Source organism: Lemur catta, chromosome 12 (genome assembly GCF_020740605.2).
Source record: "Lemur catta isolate mLemCat1 chromosome 12, mLemCat1.pri, whole genome shotgun sequence".
NCBI lineage: Eukaryota > Metazoa > Chordata > Mammalia > Primates > Lemuridae > Lemur > Lemur catta.
Genome location: NC_059139.1, coordinates 39,143,404 through 39,160,079, shown reverse-complemented (window position 1 = coordinate 39,160,079; position 16,676 = coordinate 39,143,404). Strand labels below are relative to the sequence as shown.

At 39.1% G+C, this 16,676-nt stretch overlaps 1 protein-coding gene across 5 annotated transcripts in view; it reads right to left on the bottom strand.

Annotated features, from left to right (window-relative positions):
• KIF2A (kinesin family member 2A) overlaps positions 1–14,934 on the bottom strand; it is a 62,725-nt gene extending 47,791 nt beyond the window's left edge. For 2 of the 5 annotated variants that reach the window (XM_045566223.1, XM_045566218.1), the window contains exon 1: positions 14,566–14,856. In XM_045566223.1, the coding sequence (XP_045422179.1) occupies positions 14,566–14,629 (64 nt within the window). In that variant the 5' untranslated portion in view covers positions 14,630–14,856. Of the gene's footprint in view, positions 1–2,483; positions 2,578–9,923; positions 9,940–14,565 lie in introns of those variants that run through there. The other 3 variants (XM_045566217.1, XM_045566221.1, XM_045566220.1) reach the window with 3 other exon arrangements.
• Between the last annotated feature and the right edge of the window lie 1,742 nt (positions 14,935–16,676).

The window sequence follows — 16,676 nt, the reverse complement described above, 5'->3', positions numbered from 1 at the left end:
CTTAAAAGGTGGCAAACTTTATTCCTATTGCATACAAATGACAAATTTTCAAATTCTTACCTCATCTGTGTATTGAAAAGGGATGTGAAACTTAATACTGCTCAGTTCCTCTGGGGTGACTGGGAAACTTCAGATCTGCTGGGGTTTTTTTGTTTTGTTTTGTGGGACTTAAGAACCACACTGCACACTCACAATTTAGGTAGTTACCATTTAGAATGGACCATTGTGCAGCTTTTTAGAAAAGTTCCATTCTGATTTTGCATAAGAATAATAAGAAATATGTCATAATGGAGCCACTATACTATTAAAAAGTATTAAATCACTGTAATTTCCTGATATTATCCAGTATATTTGGGAAGGCAGGATTAAAAAACTGTCCAAAACTACTTGCAAAGAGAACATAAAAACCAAAATTCTAAAATCATGATGCAATATGATTCTAGCTGAAATAATGAAAACAAACAAACAAAAAAAAAAAAACCACAGCCCTAGGAAAAACACTTCACGAAATTTAGGAGCTAAATAAGTTTATTAACTAAATAAATTTCAATATATATCCTTAATTAAAAGGCAAGTTTTCATACCTACATTCTCTTGGGTGACTGGATATCCAAAATGTATTTTTATTCATTTGTTAAAGAATAAAAGACTTGTTATCTACAATACTATAGACTTTTACAGTGATGTTGAAATAATATATTGCTGATAGTCCAAAATTCTGAAAAACTGCCTTTGACAGATGTTCCACTGAATATAGTGAGCAATGCTGTCTAATTGCTCCCTGGCTTAAATTCTTATTTACTCAAAAGGGAATTCCATACCAATACAGCAGTGCTATTCTGTGAACTTTTCACAGCTACATGTAGGTACCATCTTTTATGCTTACATATATCCTAAAAAGAGATAAAGATCTTATGGGATATTTTCAACAGTCAGTGTAATGTCACTACTTCCCCCAGGAATCTGTTATCACAACCCCTGCTCCACTGTACCTATGGAAGCCTATGATGGTAGTGGCTCTGAGCCAGGGCAATTTCGACTTTCAGTGCCTGGCCAATTTGGGTTAGAATAAGCGAAGACTCCTTAAGCCATTTTACCCCTAGGGTAAAATGTGAAATAGCAAATCTAGTGTGTCTAGAGCAAAAGGTCCACAGAGTGGAGTCAGTGAAGCTAAGTGTGGAGAGAAAGGCTGAAGTCAGATTTTCAGTTTGGTTTTATACATGTTAAGTTTGAGATACCTATATCCAGTGGAGACATGAGGTAGACTGTCTGATATACTGGAGATGGTTCAAGCTGAAGATAAAAGCTTAGGCATTGTGAACATATAGATCACACATTCTCAGCAGGGGTGATACTGCCCTCAAAGGGATGAAAATTAGCTCTTTAGGAGAGGGAGATCATATTATTAATATCATGGTTTATGGCCTGCCAAAGGGCCACAAGAGATAAACAGATAGATGCACAGTAATTTCACTGGAAGATAGTCATTAGGGTAAAAAATGTCAAAAAGGCCCTTGGGTAGAGCAGTAATCTAAAAAGGTTTGCAAAATGCTGATACAGATAGTATTTAAAGGCAATTAAAGTGGATGTGACCACTCAGAGAGTGAAGGTAGAAGTCCTAGTCTTCACAGTACTGTATAGGGAAATAATGAGATAATAGCAAAAGAGATCAAGAAGCTGCCAGAGAAAAAGAAAAATCAGGAAAGTAGTCACAGAATCCAAGTTAACTTTGGTAAAAAAACATTCTCTGAGATAAGACCATAGGAGATAAGGAAAAAAACACAAACAAACAAACATTCTACAGGCATAGCCTGAACTTCATAATCCAAGCTAGCAAATCTCACATGTGTTGTACACTGTGTGGACAAGGGTATGAAAAAACAGGCATTTTTGCAGATAAGAAGGTAATTCACACTCTATGGAAAACAAATCAGCAAGATCTAGCAAAATTCCAAATACACAATTCTCTGACCCACTGATTCTACTTCTAGGACTTCTTCCTACAGATACATTCATGTATGTGTAAAGTTAAAGACGTTCAAGATTATTCAATACTCCAGTATTGGCTACAGTATTGGAGTATAGCTACAGATTAGGCACAAACATAAATGTAGAAGGCTGGTTAAATAAATTGTGGTATATTTAATCACTAATAAAATGCAGTATAAGAAAGCAGGAGATTTTTATGTATTCAAAGGTTCTCCAAGATAACATTATTATTAAATGAAAATAAAATTCAGAAGCACCAATATATACAATATAACCATCTGTAGGGAAAAAGTGCATATTTACACATATTTATACTATACCTAGTTATACATATACAAACATATTTTCTTGAAAATGAAAAACATCTCTGCACAAATATACAGGAAGCTGTAACATAACAATGTTCTTGGGAGGGGAACTCGTACTACATTGCTATTCAAAACATGTAATTAAAAAGAAAAGTAAAACTATATATCAAAAGCAATGTCACACACCTTGCCATGTCACACTCTTGATGCCTGGAGGATAAACAACACAAATCAATTTTTTTAGAATGTCAAAACTTGAACAGAGTGGTGGAAAAGTAGCACAGCTAGTTCATTTAATCATGGCTCAGCAAATAGGTAATTTATAAAGTATGTAGAAGCCATGTGATAGGTGGCAGAAATATAGTGGAATTTGAGTCTAACTGGACACAATTAAACAGATAATACAATCCCATGAGTGTTTAGACAGAGTAAATAGAGAGAATTTGAAGTACATAAAGCAGGGGACCCATCCTAGGCTAGGAATTAAGGAAGGATGGAATGGTTAACAAAGGCAAGAAGGAGAAGCAGCAGTTAGCTAGGTTAGGTAGAAGTGGAGTGCTCCGAGAAAGTTCAGCTTGCCTAGAGTATAATGTGCCTCAAATACGAAGCAAGAATGAGACTGAAGAGGCAGGTTAGATTGTTCTGGGTTCACAGTAAGCCATAAAGCTGGGCTTTATACAAGGGGCAACAGAAGTAGACAAAGTTTTTAAAGTTTTAAGCAGGTGACCAGGGAGTCAAACTTATGTTTGAAAGATTACTCTGAAACAGTGATTAACCAAAGGTGGAGAGACCTATTAGTCATTTGTCACAACAGCACAGGCAAGACATAATGCTATCCTGACCAAAATTATAGTGGTAGAATGGAAAAAGTGTATGAAGAGGTACTTGAGCACTTAAATTAAGAGACCCTGATGATAGGATGCGAGGTTAAGAGAGAACAAGGAGTCAAAGAAGATGTCCAGGTTTCTGATTTGGGTAATAAGGTGAATGAAAGTGATGAGAGATACTGAAGTACATTTGGGGGAGTGATGGATTCAATTCTGGACATAATGAACTTGAATGCTTATGAGACATCCAAGTGGAGATATTCAGTAATCCATTAGATATACAAAAAATACATGTCTGTAGCCAACCTCGACTGAAGAGAAGCATTTAGTTTACCCAAAGAGAGAATACTATATGAGAAGTACTGCAGGGTTGCGATCAAGCCCTGAGGAACACCAACACTTAGGCAATGGAGAGAAAAAGAAGCACCTATAAAGAATAAAAATGAAAAGTCTGAGAGAGAGGAAGAAAACAAGAAGTTCTACTTACTTTTTTTTCTCATTAGATCCAGGGACAGACTGGAATCTACTTACTTTTAATTAAGGAATTGCTCTTAATAGAAACGCAAGAGAGCATGTAAGGTTAAAAGCAATGTATCACTCTTAAAACTGGAACCCAAAGAGCATATAAAAAAATATCTACTATATATTTAGGGCCATGTTATGGTCAACTCTCAATATCAGCTATAATTAAAAAAAAAAAAAAACCCACAACTGACATATAATCCCCAAACAATTTCAAACAGTAGGCTTATAAAAATAAAGATCACTAAATCTGGAGAGGCCCCTGAATCGATCTATTATGTCAGCAGATTTTAGCAAGTTGCTGTTGTTTAACTTATACTTTCCCAACAATATCTCCGCTCATCTAATAAGAAACATCCTTTCACATGACAGCTTTTGTTCCTGGCTGCACCTCTGAAAGTCTTGGGAGCAAGGAGGACTTACACATAGGCAATAGCAGAGATACTGGAGAAGACTAGAATTTCTTTTTCAAAAGAAATTACAGAGCCACAGAGCACTTGTATTGAGTGCAATAGCTATTTAGTATTTTGTTGTAACTGACATAGTAATCTTTTCTAAGGAAAAGTCCTTTATTCCTTCAAAGTCATCAGATGAAGGGACATATGATGGTCATACAGCAAATACTAGTTAGATTAATAAAAACACCTGAAGGCAAACTGTACCCTAGAAAGAAAAGAACTCCAAAAGGAATTAGAGTGCAGAGGACTTTGGAGGCAGACAATCTATGTTCTAATCTCAGATTTGCTACTTACTTCATGTATGATCTTGGACAACTCAATTTCCTCATTATAACAATAAAAGCAAGTTTTGACCAACAATAGTACTTCATCAAAGAGGAGTCTGGTTAAATCCCAAGATTTACCTCACTAATTAGGGCCTCTAATTTGTTCTCATTTCCTAAAAAATCTTATAGGTAAATCATTATATCCACTTATTTTTAGCACTATATAGTAAATTACAGGCTTAAAAATACTACCAAAAAAAAAAGTACAATGTTGTCTGCACCCTCAACTCACTTTTCATGACATGAAATACAATAATTAGATTTTCACATGGATCTTATTGGCAGGAACTTCGTATTGTTCAATCCTTATTTAAATTCAACCGATCATCTCCAGGCTTCCAGATACACTACTTGGACATTTGTCACGGCATTTCCATGGGCTGAAGTAAAAAAACTGGACTAAGGTTGCCATGCATATCTGAATCCACTATAACTTATTTAAAAATTTTTCTTGTTAGCACACCCTCAATGTCTCACACTGGCCAACAGACAAGTGACAAAAATGAATGGCAAAAATTTCATCTTAATTGCACACCTATGGTTGATTCTCATTCTTAAAATACTATAAATTCTTGTCATTAATTGGTCCCTTATCTGAAGAGTAGTTTTGACATTTAACACCTAAAGTTTGCATACTCCCCCCCACACACCTATTTTAGGTTCACAGCAAAACTGAGTAGAAGGTACAGAGACTTCCCATATGACCCCTCTCCCCACATACATACAATCTCCTCAGAATCAATAGCCTGCACCAGGTATACTTGTTATAATAGATGAACCTACATTGACACATCATTATCACTCAAAGCCCCTAGTTACATTAGGGTTCACTCTTGTTGTACCTTCTACAGGTTTTGGCAAATGAATTATGACATGTATCCACCATTATAGCATCACACAAAATAATTTCACACTGCCCTAAAAATCCTCCATGCTCTGCCTATTCATCCCTCGAGTACCTCTTTTTAAGTTCTAAACTGCAAATAGCAGTTAAGAGATTCTAAACACTGAAATGGCATTAAGAATCTTGAGGATGAAAAAGGGAAGGCTAATGCCAGGACAGAAAAAAATAGGCCAAAAATAAGAGCAAAGAAAAAGTAAAAAAAGAGCAGCTGCATTTCAAGAATTGAAACATTTTATCCCTTAAAGAGCTGAAGCCAAATTCTTTATGTACTCTATTTTTCCTTCCCATTCTGTTCCAGGAATTTTGAGAGGGTCTTGGCTAATACACTATAGCTCAGTCTTAGGTTATAACTAACTGCTTTGCCTTCTTAAATAAATTCCTGCCGCATGTGAACATTTGCTGGAAGTGATCTATACCTTAAACTCACTTACTTTTAGGATATTAGTGGCAAAAGCTATAAGCAGCCTGAGTTCGATGCTCTTTGATATTACATTGTACACAGGCTCTACAGTCCTTGTATTCATGAATACGATTAGCTTGATTAAACAGAACTGAAGAGATTTTATAACCCGTGCTCAGACTTTCCAAATGTTAAATCTATTCCTTTCAATTCACATGTCCTTTATTCAGCACAAGTGATATACTGCTGTATAACATCAATTCTTTTTGTAGTGTGTATTCTGCATCTCATCTGTTCCTTAATCATTGTTCACCTTCCTAGACTGATGCAATCTTATCCACCCTAGCTCTCATTTTCAGTACTACTCTCTCCCTCTAATCTATCACTAATCATTCGTTCTTATTACTGCTCTTAGGAGATTAAGTCCTATCATAGTTTCCAAGTGTCCTAGAAACTAATTCCAATATCCTTACCTAAACTCTGTTTCCAAGTCTTTAATAGAGTGGCCCAGATTACTCCTCCTTCTTTTCCTTCCTCATCTATCACCCTTTCTCTGCCATTTTTAAATGCTCTTTACCTGACAGCCCTGTTTCCAGCTCAGGGACTTCTTGAATGTTGTCGCACATGCCTGGAATGCCTCCCTCCTTCCAGGGCAATCTACTGGTCATCTTCCTCCCTCCATTTAAACTTCACACTTCATGAAGTCTTGTCAGATCACTGTTAGAAGATGCTACTTTTACTAAAATAATGGATCACAACCCTGGCTGCACACTGGAATCACCAGTGTGTGAGGTGTCTTAAAATAAAATGTTGATGCCAGGGCTCCACACCAGACAGACTCTCTAGGCAAAGGACCTAGACACAGGTAGTGGTGGGCTGTTTTTGTTTGTTTCATTTTTCCAAAGCCCTACAGGTGATTCTAATGAGCAGCTACTAGGGTCATGAACCATTACATACTGAGCGTCTCTAATCTAAAAATCTAAAACTCCAAAATCTGAAACTTTCTGAGTGCCAACATGATGCCACAAGTGGAAAATTCCACACCTGACCTCACATGATGGGTCACGATCAAAACACAGACATACAACAAACAATTCATATACTCTGTCACTGTTTGTTGTTGCTGTTGTTTAACAGCTGTTACAGGTAGGTGAGGCTATTGTGCTGGCTTAATTACGCTTACATTATTTTTTCACTGTATTAATGGTATGTCATATTTTTTTACTATTAAGTATTACGTATGGGTAAGTGTAAGAAAATGGCTGCATACTGGTAGCATATGAATTCAGAGTTAGTAACAACGGTGATGGCAAACAACCACAGACTGTCCACCTGGGTGGCTGAGAGAGCAACACCACTGAACTGTTTCTGATGGCCCAATGCACACAAACTTTGTTTCATGTACAAAATTATTTAAAAATTGTATAAAATTTTCTTCAGGCTATGTTACAAAGTGACACACATATGAATTTCTGATGGCCCAATGAACACAAGCTTTGTTTCATGTACAAAATTATTTAAGAATTGTATAAAATTTTCTTCAGGCTATGTTACAAAGTGACACATATATGAATTTCATGTTTAGACTTGGGTTCCATCCCCAAGATATCTTATTATGTATATGCAAATATCCCAGAATAAAAAACACTCTGAAATGTGAAACACTTCTGGTCCCAAGAATTTCAGATAAGGGATACTCAATCTGTACAAACCCTACTAATCTAGAAATAAAACTCCCACAACTACATTTATCCAATATGGACTCTAAATATTCACATATCCCACACCCCTAAAATATACTTAACCACACAGCCTTGACCAACGCATATAAATACATAAAATGGCCCTTTTGTAAGGCATAAATACTTTACAGAATAGTTTATATGCTCTGAGTATTGGGATCTGTAAAATGGGGAAGATACTGTCTACCTTAGAGGGCTGTCATGAAAATCAAACAAGATACTGTATATTATATATTCAGCAAAGCATATAGCAAAGCACAAAGAGTACAAATGTTAAATCCTTTAGGTATCAAGAGTAATACCTGGACTGACTTTTTAAAGAAAGAAACAGAATTCAAGCACCAGTGTGGAAGATACAAGCTACATGGGTGAGGCTGAGTGGAGAGCTGCTTGCCAAAAGTTATGATCAAGAGAGTCATTCTTAGCCCAGTGGAGACACCCAGAAAATTTTACCATAAATATGGCCCCTTCTGATCCTGTCTTTCTTGTAGGTGGAAATTGGTTAAAATTAATGCCAAAACCAATAAAAACCTGGAGAAAAAGTCTTCAAAAGTAAATAAAAGATAGCCCAGGGAGGCCCCTGATTCTTCTAGTCCCTGGCCCACAACATGTGAGGAGGTTATTCCTAAATTACACATAACCACCAGTAGCTAGCTCTACCTCTGTTTTCATGTTCTGCTTATTTGGTCTCTGTTTACAAGCACCCCAACCCAGGACATCTAGAGAAAAACCTGCTGACAGGGGTGGGTGTGCCAAAAACTTAAAATTGAATATATCTTATGCCTTTTAATATCAAAACAGTGTTTAAAAGTTAAAAAGTTACAACTCAAATGGGTACTGGAGGATAGAAAACAGGCCAATAATGACAATGCCAATTTCATACGACTGAGAAGGGCTATCAGGACTGAGAGCGCTGTATTAAGAATAATTCTCTGGCAGAATATGGGTTTATTAGGACAGCATGCTATAAGGTAGGTGATAATGAATATTGGTCCTGGTGAAAAGAAGTGAGAGGGACAGCATGACATGTATTTTCCAAGAGTCTAACTAAAAGGCCTAATCCTAAAAAGGAAAGAGGTAATGACATACACACAAAATGGCATAGTTCTATCAGTACTAATCACACTATAGATGAATCATTTATTTACTTATTTATGAGGGCAGGAAGTATTTTTGCTTTATTCTTTTTTTGTATCTCCAATACCTATCAGAATGCCTAACATATAGTAGGCTGTTAATATTAAGTATATTAATGAAATCTGCAATAAGAAAACAGAAATGGAAGATCACATTATTTTGATATGTCATAATCATTTAAGGTCTATACTCCAAAATACTCCACACCCTAATAACCATCTGAACTGCAAGCTTTATTGCAGAGGGTAATGAGAAAAACAGGTAGTACCAAAGATGAGAAAGCCCTAGTCAAGGCCTGGATTTAGATGCATGACTTTTAAAAGGGACACTTCCGCCCTCATATTACTTTTGGGAGATAGTTTGATATGGTAAAGTTCTAATGTCTATTTTTACTTAGGTACTATAATACTATAAATATTACTTTAGCTAAAAAAGCTGGAAGGCAATCTAACCTATATTTGCTTCACAATTGAATTAGAAAAGCGAAAATTAGTTATATCTAGGGCTTAAAAATTGTACCTATTCTTAAGCTAAGAATCATAATCTCAAAACAAACACCTCAAAAAATTATCAATATTTTGGGTTACAGAACCGAAGTATTAAAATCAAAGTGGGTGGTTGAATCCAAGAATTAAACTTTGCAAAAGAGATGTGTAATATTAATCACAAGTATACTTGTCACTAGAAAGAACAGGTGTGGATGATCTCTCAAGGAATCCTGTTTTGGATTTTCCACTCACACCCCCTTCCCTATTTAAGTAGACAACAGATTTAACTGGCTCTTTGCTATAATCTATAGCATTTTTTTATTATGACATATAAAATAAATTGACACATAGCCTTTTGGCAGAGTTCAAAAATCTTTGTCAAAAGAATTAAGTGGCTAGGCAATGAACATAGATTCCTGGCTTTCTGTGGTACTTCTGGAAGCAACAAGTTAGTCTTTAAAGCCTTAGATTACTGAATCTTGATCTTTATTGTTAAAACATCAGAATTCAATTTGATCTCACCAATTTGGCAAATTTGACCTACATTATCAATTGTAGGTTTTCTGAGCCTCTTTGGTAGTCCATGGAAAGAATTTTACTATAGGGCATATATGCCTCAAAAAAAAAAAAAATTAAAGTATACAAAGCATACAACTTCATACCATCACGAGCAAACACTTGCCAGCACTTAGAGGTAGGAGTGAAGGTACTAGGCTTGGCCCAGGCTATGCCCCTTATTACTCGTGTGACCTTGGCAAAAAAATCCAAACTCAGATTCTTTACCTGTAAAATGATAAATACGCCATCTCCTACCCTGCTTACCTCATAGGGTTCCTGTGAGGATCCAATTAGATAATATGTTTGGAAGCACTTGGAAAACTATGAAGGCCTAAGAGATATATATATGGAATCATTATTGTCCTAGTCACCATGCAAAAGGTAATTATTAATCTGCAAATTCCCCTATTCCACCCCATCCCCGTAATCAGTCACATAATTGTACCTAAAGAACAACTACAGTGCTATATGGTTCATTTTAATTACCTAAAGTTATGCAGTCTATTCTTCAGAAGCCTATATAATGGCATGTAAAAATGAATTAGCAAAAGAATAAATGTGGCAAAACATGTAAAGAGTTAGGTCATTTAAAATCCTTTCTAAAGATTACCTGCCCTGAACTCCAAAAATTCCTGATGGGTCCTTTGAAATATTCTACTTCCTCTGGATTTCAGATATTTAATCAAGGCACTCTTTTCACCAATGTTTTTAAGAAACAATAATATTTTCCTCCCACAACTTCAGGTTTTGTGAACTTGTAGTAACTATACCGTATTACTTTTTACCAGGGATCACTCCCCTCCAATCACTGTTCTCTAGTGCCTTTTCCATAAGTGAGAAGCAATTTCCTATATCTTGATCAGGCTGTAGAAAGCTATATATGGTTCCAAATTAACAGAATTCTTCCTTTACTGTCATAGGTCTTGATAGACTGTCTGGTTTCTATGCTGAGCAAGACGAGTTCCTGGCTGCCACTGACAAGCTGCACTTATGGTGACTTGGGACTCAGTTTCCACATCTATAAAAATGACAACTAGTGGAAATATTCTAAAATTCTCTTCAGACCACATATATCAATACTGTGACTAAGAGACCCCAAAGAACAATCCTACTTTAGCTGCAGCTTCCAAATATTCAACATTTCTCATCTCTCTCCCAGTCTCCAAAGGGAAGTCACAAGCTACAGTAGAACTGATAACAGTGTAGCTTGAAAAAAAAAAAAAAAACTAGCTACAGAATAGTAAGACTGTAGTTTTTTAAAGTCACTGAGTTCTAAAAAGGAATCCAATTAGAAAGATAATAGGAAGACACATACAAGAAAATATACATGACTGTCCATTTCCATAAACCAGTCCAATTTCATACTAGGTGATCTCCTGCAGCAGAGAACAATCTCAGGAGTCCCAGCCTAATCCCTGCCACTTATAACATTAGAATACCACAAAAGTCGGATTAGCTTTAGTACATCACTCAGTTTCAATCAACTCTGCAGATCCTGAACTAAGAGGCCAGTGGGAAATAGAAGGCCAGCCATACAGAATGACTATAGATGGAAGAGTTTCACTTCCTGGTAAGATTTCATCTAAAATGTCTGAAAAAAAAATCCAATAATGTATGATTCACTCAAAAACAATATGCAAGGAACTCTGCTAGGCACCTGGAGGTGGGGGGAATGGTACACAGATCAATTCAGGGAACTTAAGAGTCTATTAGTATTTTAACCCTATAACACATTAGCTCTGGTTGAAGTGGGTGCAGGTAGCCTGACATCCCTCCATTGCATTCTCCACACCACCCCTTCTCCAGTGCAGTTTAAAAACGTAACATTTAAGAGTTATGTACATTGATACTTAAAGAGGCACTCTCATAAATGATACAGAGTAACTTAGGGATTCAGAGGCCGACTGGCCATCTGGTTTTGGTAATCAGTGAAGACTTATTAGGATTAGTCTTTTAGAAGGGTCTTGAAAGATTAGGAATAAGCCCATTTTAGTTTACTTGTTTGCCCTTGGAATATGTGCATTAATATATGAGCATCACTGACAGAAAAAGCATGGTTTGAAATACAGACAAGGATCACAATTAGCATATACAGAAAAACATCAAGTCACCAGTTAATAACAGTCTGAAGCAGTCCTTTTTCGCTCATGTCATTTCTACTGTCTCAGACATTACATTAGTGTTCATCCAACTACAAAGTTTATTTTTGTTATAATAACCACTAGTGTTTTTATTCAATACAGATCTGTTACATAAGTGGAAGGAAGCAAAGAAGCTTCTCTGAAGTGAAAAAGGGAAAGCTTGAGGGGAGTCTCCCAGACATCAATTTCTACTGTGAAACACCACCGTCCAATGCAAATGATCATTCCCTTAAAGTTCTTTACTTATCTTCTGCCTTCCACAACTTCCGTCATGTATCTGAGGCAAATAACACCACATTGTAATGATTTCCATAACTTCTTATGGGCAAACTGCTTTTGAAACATGGTTTTAGGTTACTAGCACTTATGTAAGAACACAAAGCTCTTATATATCTGGGAATTTCTGGTATAGGCTGAAGGTGAAGGCTGAAAGAGTTCCATATCCTAGAAAACTGAAAAGAACCCAAATTGCTTCAATATGTTTAAGTAAAAGATGTTAGCTCAGTAAAAATTAAAATGTACAAACCTCTGGCATTTCAAATACTATTTTTTTATAAGATTTAACAGTTAATACCTATAATCACAGTTAAAGGCCTATAATAATGTAAAGAACTTACAGGTTTTATTGCACCCCAAATTTTTTAAAAATAAATTTCATTGTGTATACTTGAGGTTTACAACATGATGTAACAGGCTATATATAGATAGTAAAATGGTTACTACAGTAAAGCTGATTAATACAGCTATCATTTCACATAATTATTTTTTTATTGCAAGAGCTGTCTACTTATTTAACAAAAATCCCAAATACAATTTTATTAACTTTAATCCTCATGTATCTCCAAACCTGTTCATCCTATACATCTGCCCCATTCTACACACCTGCAGTAACCACTGTTTCATTCTCTATCTCTGTGTATTTGAGGTCCTTTTAAAAAATATTCCACGTGTAAGTGAAATCATACAATATTTTTCTTTCTGAATCTGGCTTATTTTACTTAGCGTAACATCCTCTAGGTCTATCCATGTTGTGATAAATGTCAGGATCTCCTTTTTTACAGCTGAATAATACTGCATAGTATATATGCCACGTTTTCTTTAGCTGTTTGTCCCTTAGTAGACATTTAGGTTGTTTCCATATCTTGGCTATTGTGAATAATGCTGCAATGAACATGGGACTGCAGATATCTTTACAAGATGGTGATTTTATCTCCTTGGGGTATATACCCAGAAGAGGGGTTGTTATGTACTCAAAATTTCTAATATGAAAATCCTACTTTTGTTGGACTACAGTGAACCCACATTCACCTAATCAAGAAACGACATTAACAGCCCTCTTTCAAGAAAGTAATTTGAAGAGAAAATATAAAAGAAACCCCAACCCAAGAAGACATCTCTTTCCCACTAGTGTTACTGGTAACTTCCAAAGCTCTAAGTGGTATAATTTATCTTTTCACATACAGGATAAAGATGCTTCCAGTTGTTACCACAAATTACCTCAAATACAACCAAGGAAAAAAATCATTAGCTATATACGGTCTTCCAATATATCATATAGATAACATGAAAGTCAATCTAGCCTCACATGACTTGGTCAAACTTGGTAGAATCCAAGAGCACATGGACATGATAGCAATGTTACTACTGACTATGCCAAAAGATAACAAAAAAAAAACCTATAAATAAAAGGAATGGGTATAACAGTGATGGAATCACGAACACTGCACAACTCTATATACATATCCCTAATTCTTTCACTATTAGGATTGAAAGAAAGTAATTTTACTTATCTCCCTCCGTGCATTTTCTCCTTTACAATATATTTTCTAGCCAGGCTGGCCATCTCCCTCCACACCCCAAGCTAATGACATAAAACATTTTCCCCAAGAGGAACCTACAGAAGGATACACATGCCTAAGGCTCTTTGAAAAAAAAAAATGAAGCATGTGTCTTCACCTCGCCTTACACTTTTCTCAGTTACCTCTCCCGAGGGTGTGAAAATATCAACATCCGGTCGCCCACCCCCACGCTCTCAGTAGCGCCTCGCATTGACTGTGTTCACTCTCTCTCCTTCCCCTTACAGTCTCGGCACCTTGGAGGAGCTTATCGAGTATTTCCTCCCATTGCTCCCCCACCCTTATTCATGGCTGAGCGCGACATTCTCTACATCCTCCCAAGGAAGGAACTGGCAAAAAAGAAAGAAGCATGCCCGAGGACGAAAGCCGAAGAGGCCTGACAACCAGACAGCAGTGTAAAGCAGGACTGGCCCTTTTCCCCGACCTCGGCCTCTGACCGGTAGTCAATTCTCTAATACTGGAATCACTGGTCTCCACACTCCCTCGCCCCTATCCCCGCTAGAGATGAGGCTGGTAAAATGAAAACGCTGGGGTGAAGCGCGAGGTAGGGTCATCCCTAACGAAGCCCGCTCCCTGCAGGGCTGCGGTCCCCGGGGAGGATGGAGATCGCGGGAGGAGCCAGGGGCCCCCGCCCCGGAACCGTCCACCGCGCCCGCCCGAAGCCCCCCGGGACGCGGCCCGCGACCCCTGGACCCCTTCCCCACCCGGCCTCCGCCGCGGCCTGGCCCCCAGCGCTGCAGCGGCGCCCGGGCGGACCCCACGCCGGCCACACTCGCACACGCACCGCACACAAAAGCGCCGCGGCCGCCGCCTTCCCGCCCCCACAGCCCGGCGAAGCAATCAATGAAGCGGCCGGCGCCCGCGTCCTCTCGGCGCACATCCGAGCGCGGGGCCGGCGGCGCGGCTCACCATCGCTCCGCTTGATCTCCACGTAAATCCCAATCTGGATCTTGCCGAAGTTGGCCGTTGCCATCACCTCATCTGGAGCAGCGGCAGCGGGCCGAGGGAGGGGGACGGGAGGGCGGAAAAGGCGGGGAGGGGGCGGGGTGGGGGTGGGAGGGGGAGCGGTTGCCCGCGGCCGCGCCGGCCCGGGAGACAGCGTGAACGCGAGCGGGGCCGCGAGGAGCAGCGGCGGGGAAGCGGGCGGAGGCCCCGGGCCTGCAGGCCGGCAGGAGGACGCGCACGCCGGGGCGTCGGGGTGAAGCGAGGGCCGGGGCCGTGAGGCGGCGCGGGGGAGAGTGGGAGGGCCCGAGCCGCCAGCCCGGGAGCCGACGCTGGGGAGGCGGGGCGCCGCGCGCCTGCGCAGAGCGCGCCGCCGCCGTCTCTTCCTCCTCCTCGTCTGGCCTCAGCCCGCTGCCTCGCGGCGCCCCGCCCTGCTCGGCTGCGAGGTGGGCGGCGGCCGCGGCTTGGCCCGCCGAGGCGGCGGAGTGCGCTGGGCCCGGCCCCCGACGAGCCGGCGTCGCGTTTGAGTTCAGCGCGCGGCCTAGAAGACGCGGGAAGCGGCGCGCCGTTGCCGCCTTGTCTTTTGGCTTCTTGGAATTGGCTCTGTTGCTGCGACGGGTCAGGGCCAACTAGTGCCAGGGCTTTCCAAGTGGAACACGGGGTTGAGGGATGTGAATTTAGGGACCCTCCGCTGGCTGTACCGGTTTGGTGTTTTCTGAAGATGTTACCCCAGTTTCCACTTGGAGGTGACTGGCCCAGGTAACCCTGCCAGAGCACACCTGGTTCAGGTTTCCCATCCAGTTATGGAGGAAAGGAAGAAACACCTTTGAGGTGTCACTCACCCTAAGTCGAAATAAAGATCCGCTTCTTCATAGCTTTGTCTCGTGGCTCGCCCCCCACTCAAAAAGGAGCTCTGCGGCAGAGCAGCCTTAATTGTTCAGTTTATTTGCTATCAGATGCCGGTGTCCTGTTTATGCTGTAGGGTTCAAGACTTACTTGCCTTGGCATCTAAAGCCAACAGCTATGACTCAAGGACAGAGGGCAGACCCAAAAGGTTGACTAAGGAATGTGCCTTTTCTGCAGTCACTTGACTAGTCTGACCACATCAGCAGTGTGGAGAGAAAGACGCTCCATCCTGGCAGGGAAGGAAGGCCATGTGGACAGGGACCATGGAAACTCTTTCCAGCACTATGTAAAGATCTCCAAACGTGTGACTTGCTTGTAATATTGGGACTTGATATAGAGGAAACAATTTTCGCACCCTGTTTTCCCTAGTCATTGTTAATCTCCCCGTAATAATAACTATAAACATACTGTTTTAAACTTCAAAAATTGAAAACTGGATATATGTGTGTGTGAGTGCATATGTGCATATATCTGCATCCCTAGAGTTTTAAACCTAATATAAAGTAATCAAGTCAAGTAGATCCTAAAAAAGTGAAAAGACTGGCTTCATCTGTAACTTGAACATATTGAAGGTATACTTGTCAAAAGAACAAATCTCTTAAATCTGTTCTAAAGTAGGAATAATTTTTATGAAAAAAACATTGAATAGACAATGTAGAAAATAACTTATTTTGCATTCCAGAAATGACATCACACTTGAGAACCTCTGTTTCAAAATGAGATTTGACCAAATCAGAGTTCAGTTTTTATTTTTTCTACAATCTTAAGAGTTTTATCTGAACTCTGAGCTCCTGTCTAGAATTCATTTTCTGACATCTTTGTGGCTGAGATATAAAGCATTTATTTATTTGCTTGCAAATCCTTTAAAGAATGCAAAGAAATCAAGCTATACAGCTATTAAATTTAAAATTGCTTCATAAAATACTATGTTTTATCATGGTTGTTAACACATACTTTGCACCCTGTGGGTTATATAATTAAGAAGTCTTAACCTTTAATCCGTATACAAAGGTATCTTAAAAACATGTACATCATATTGCTCCATAAAAATATGTGAGACATGACACTTAACAAACACAAAATCTTTTTTTTCATAAGCCATACTCAGTAGGCTTATGTTTTTTGGTACACCCCAGCATATATATTTACCAAGACTTGCATTATGGGTTTTG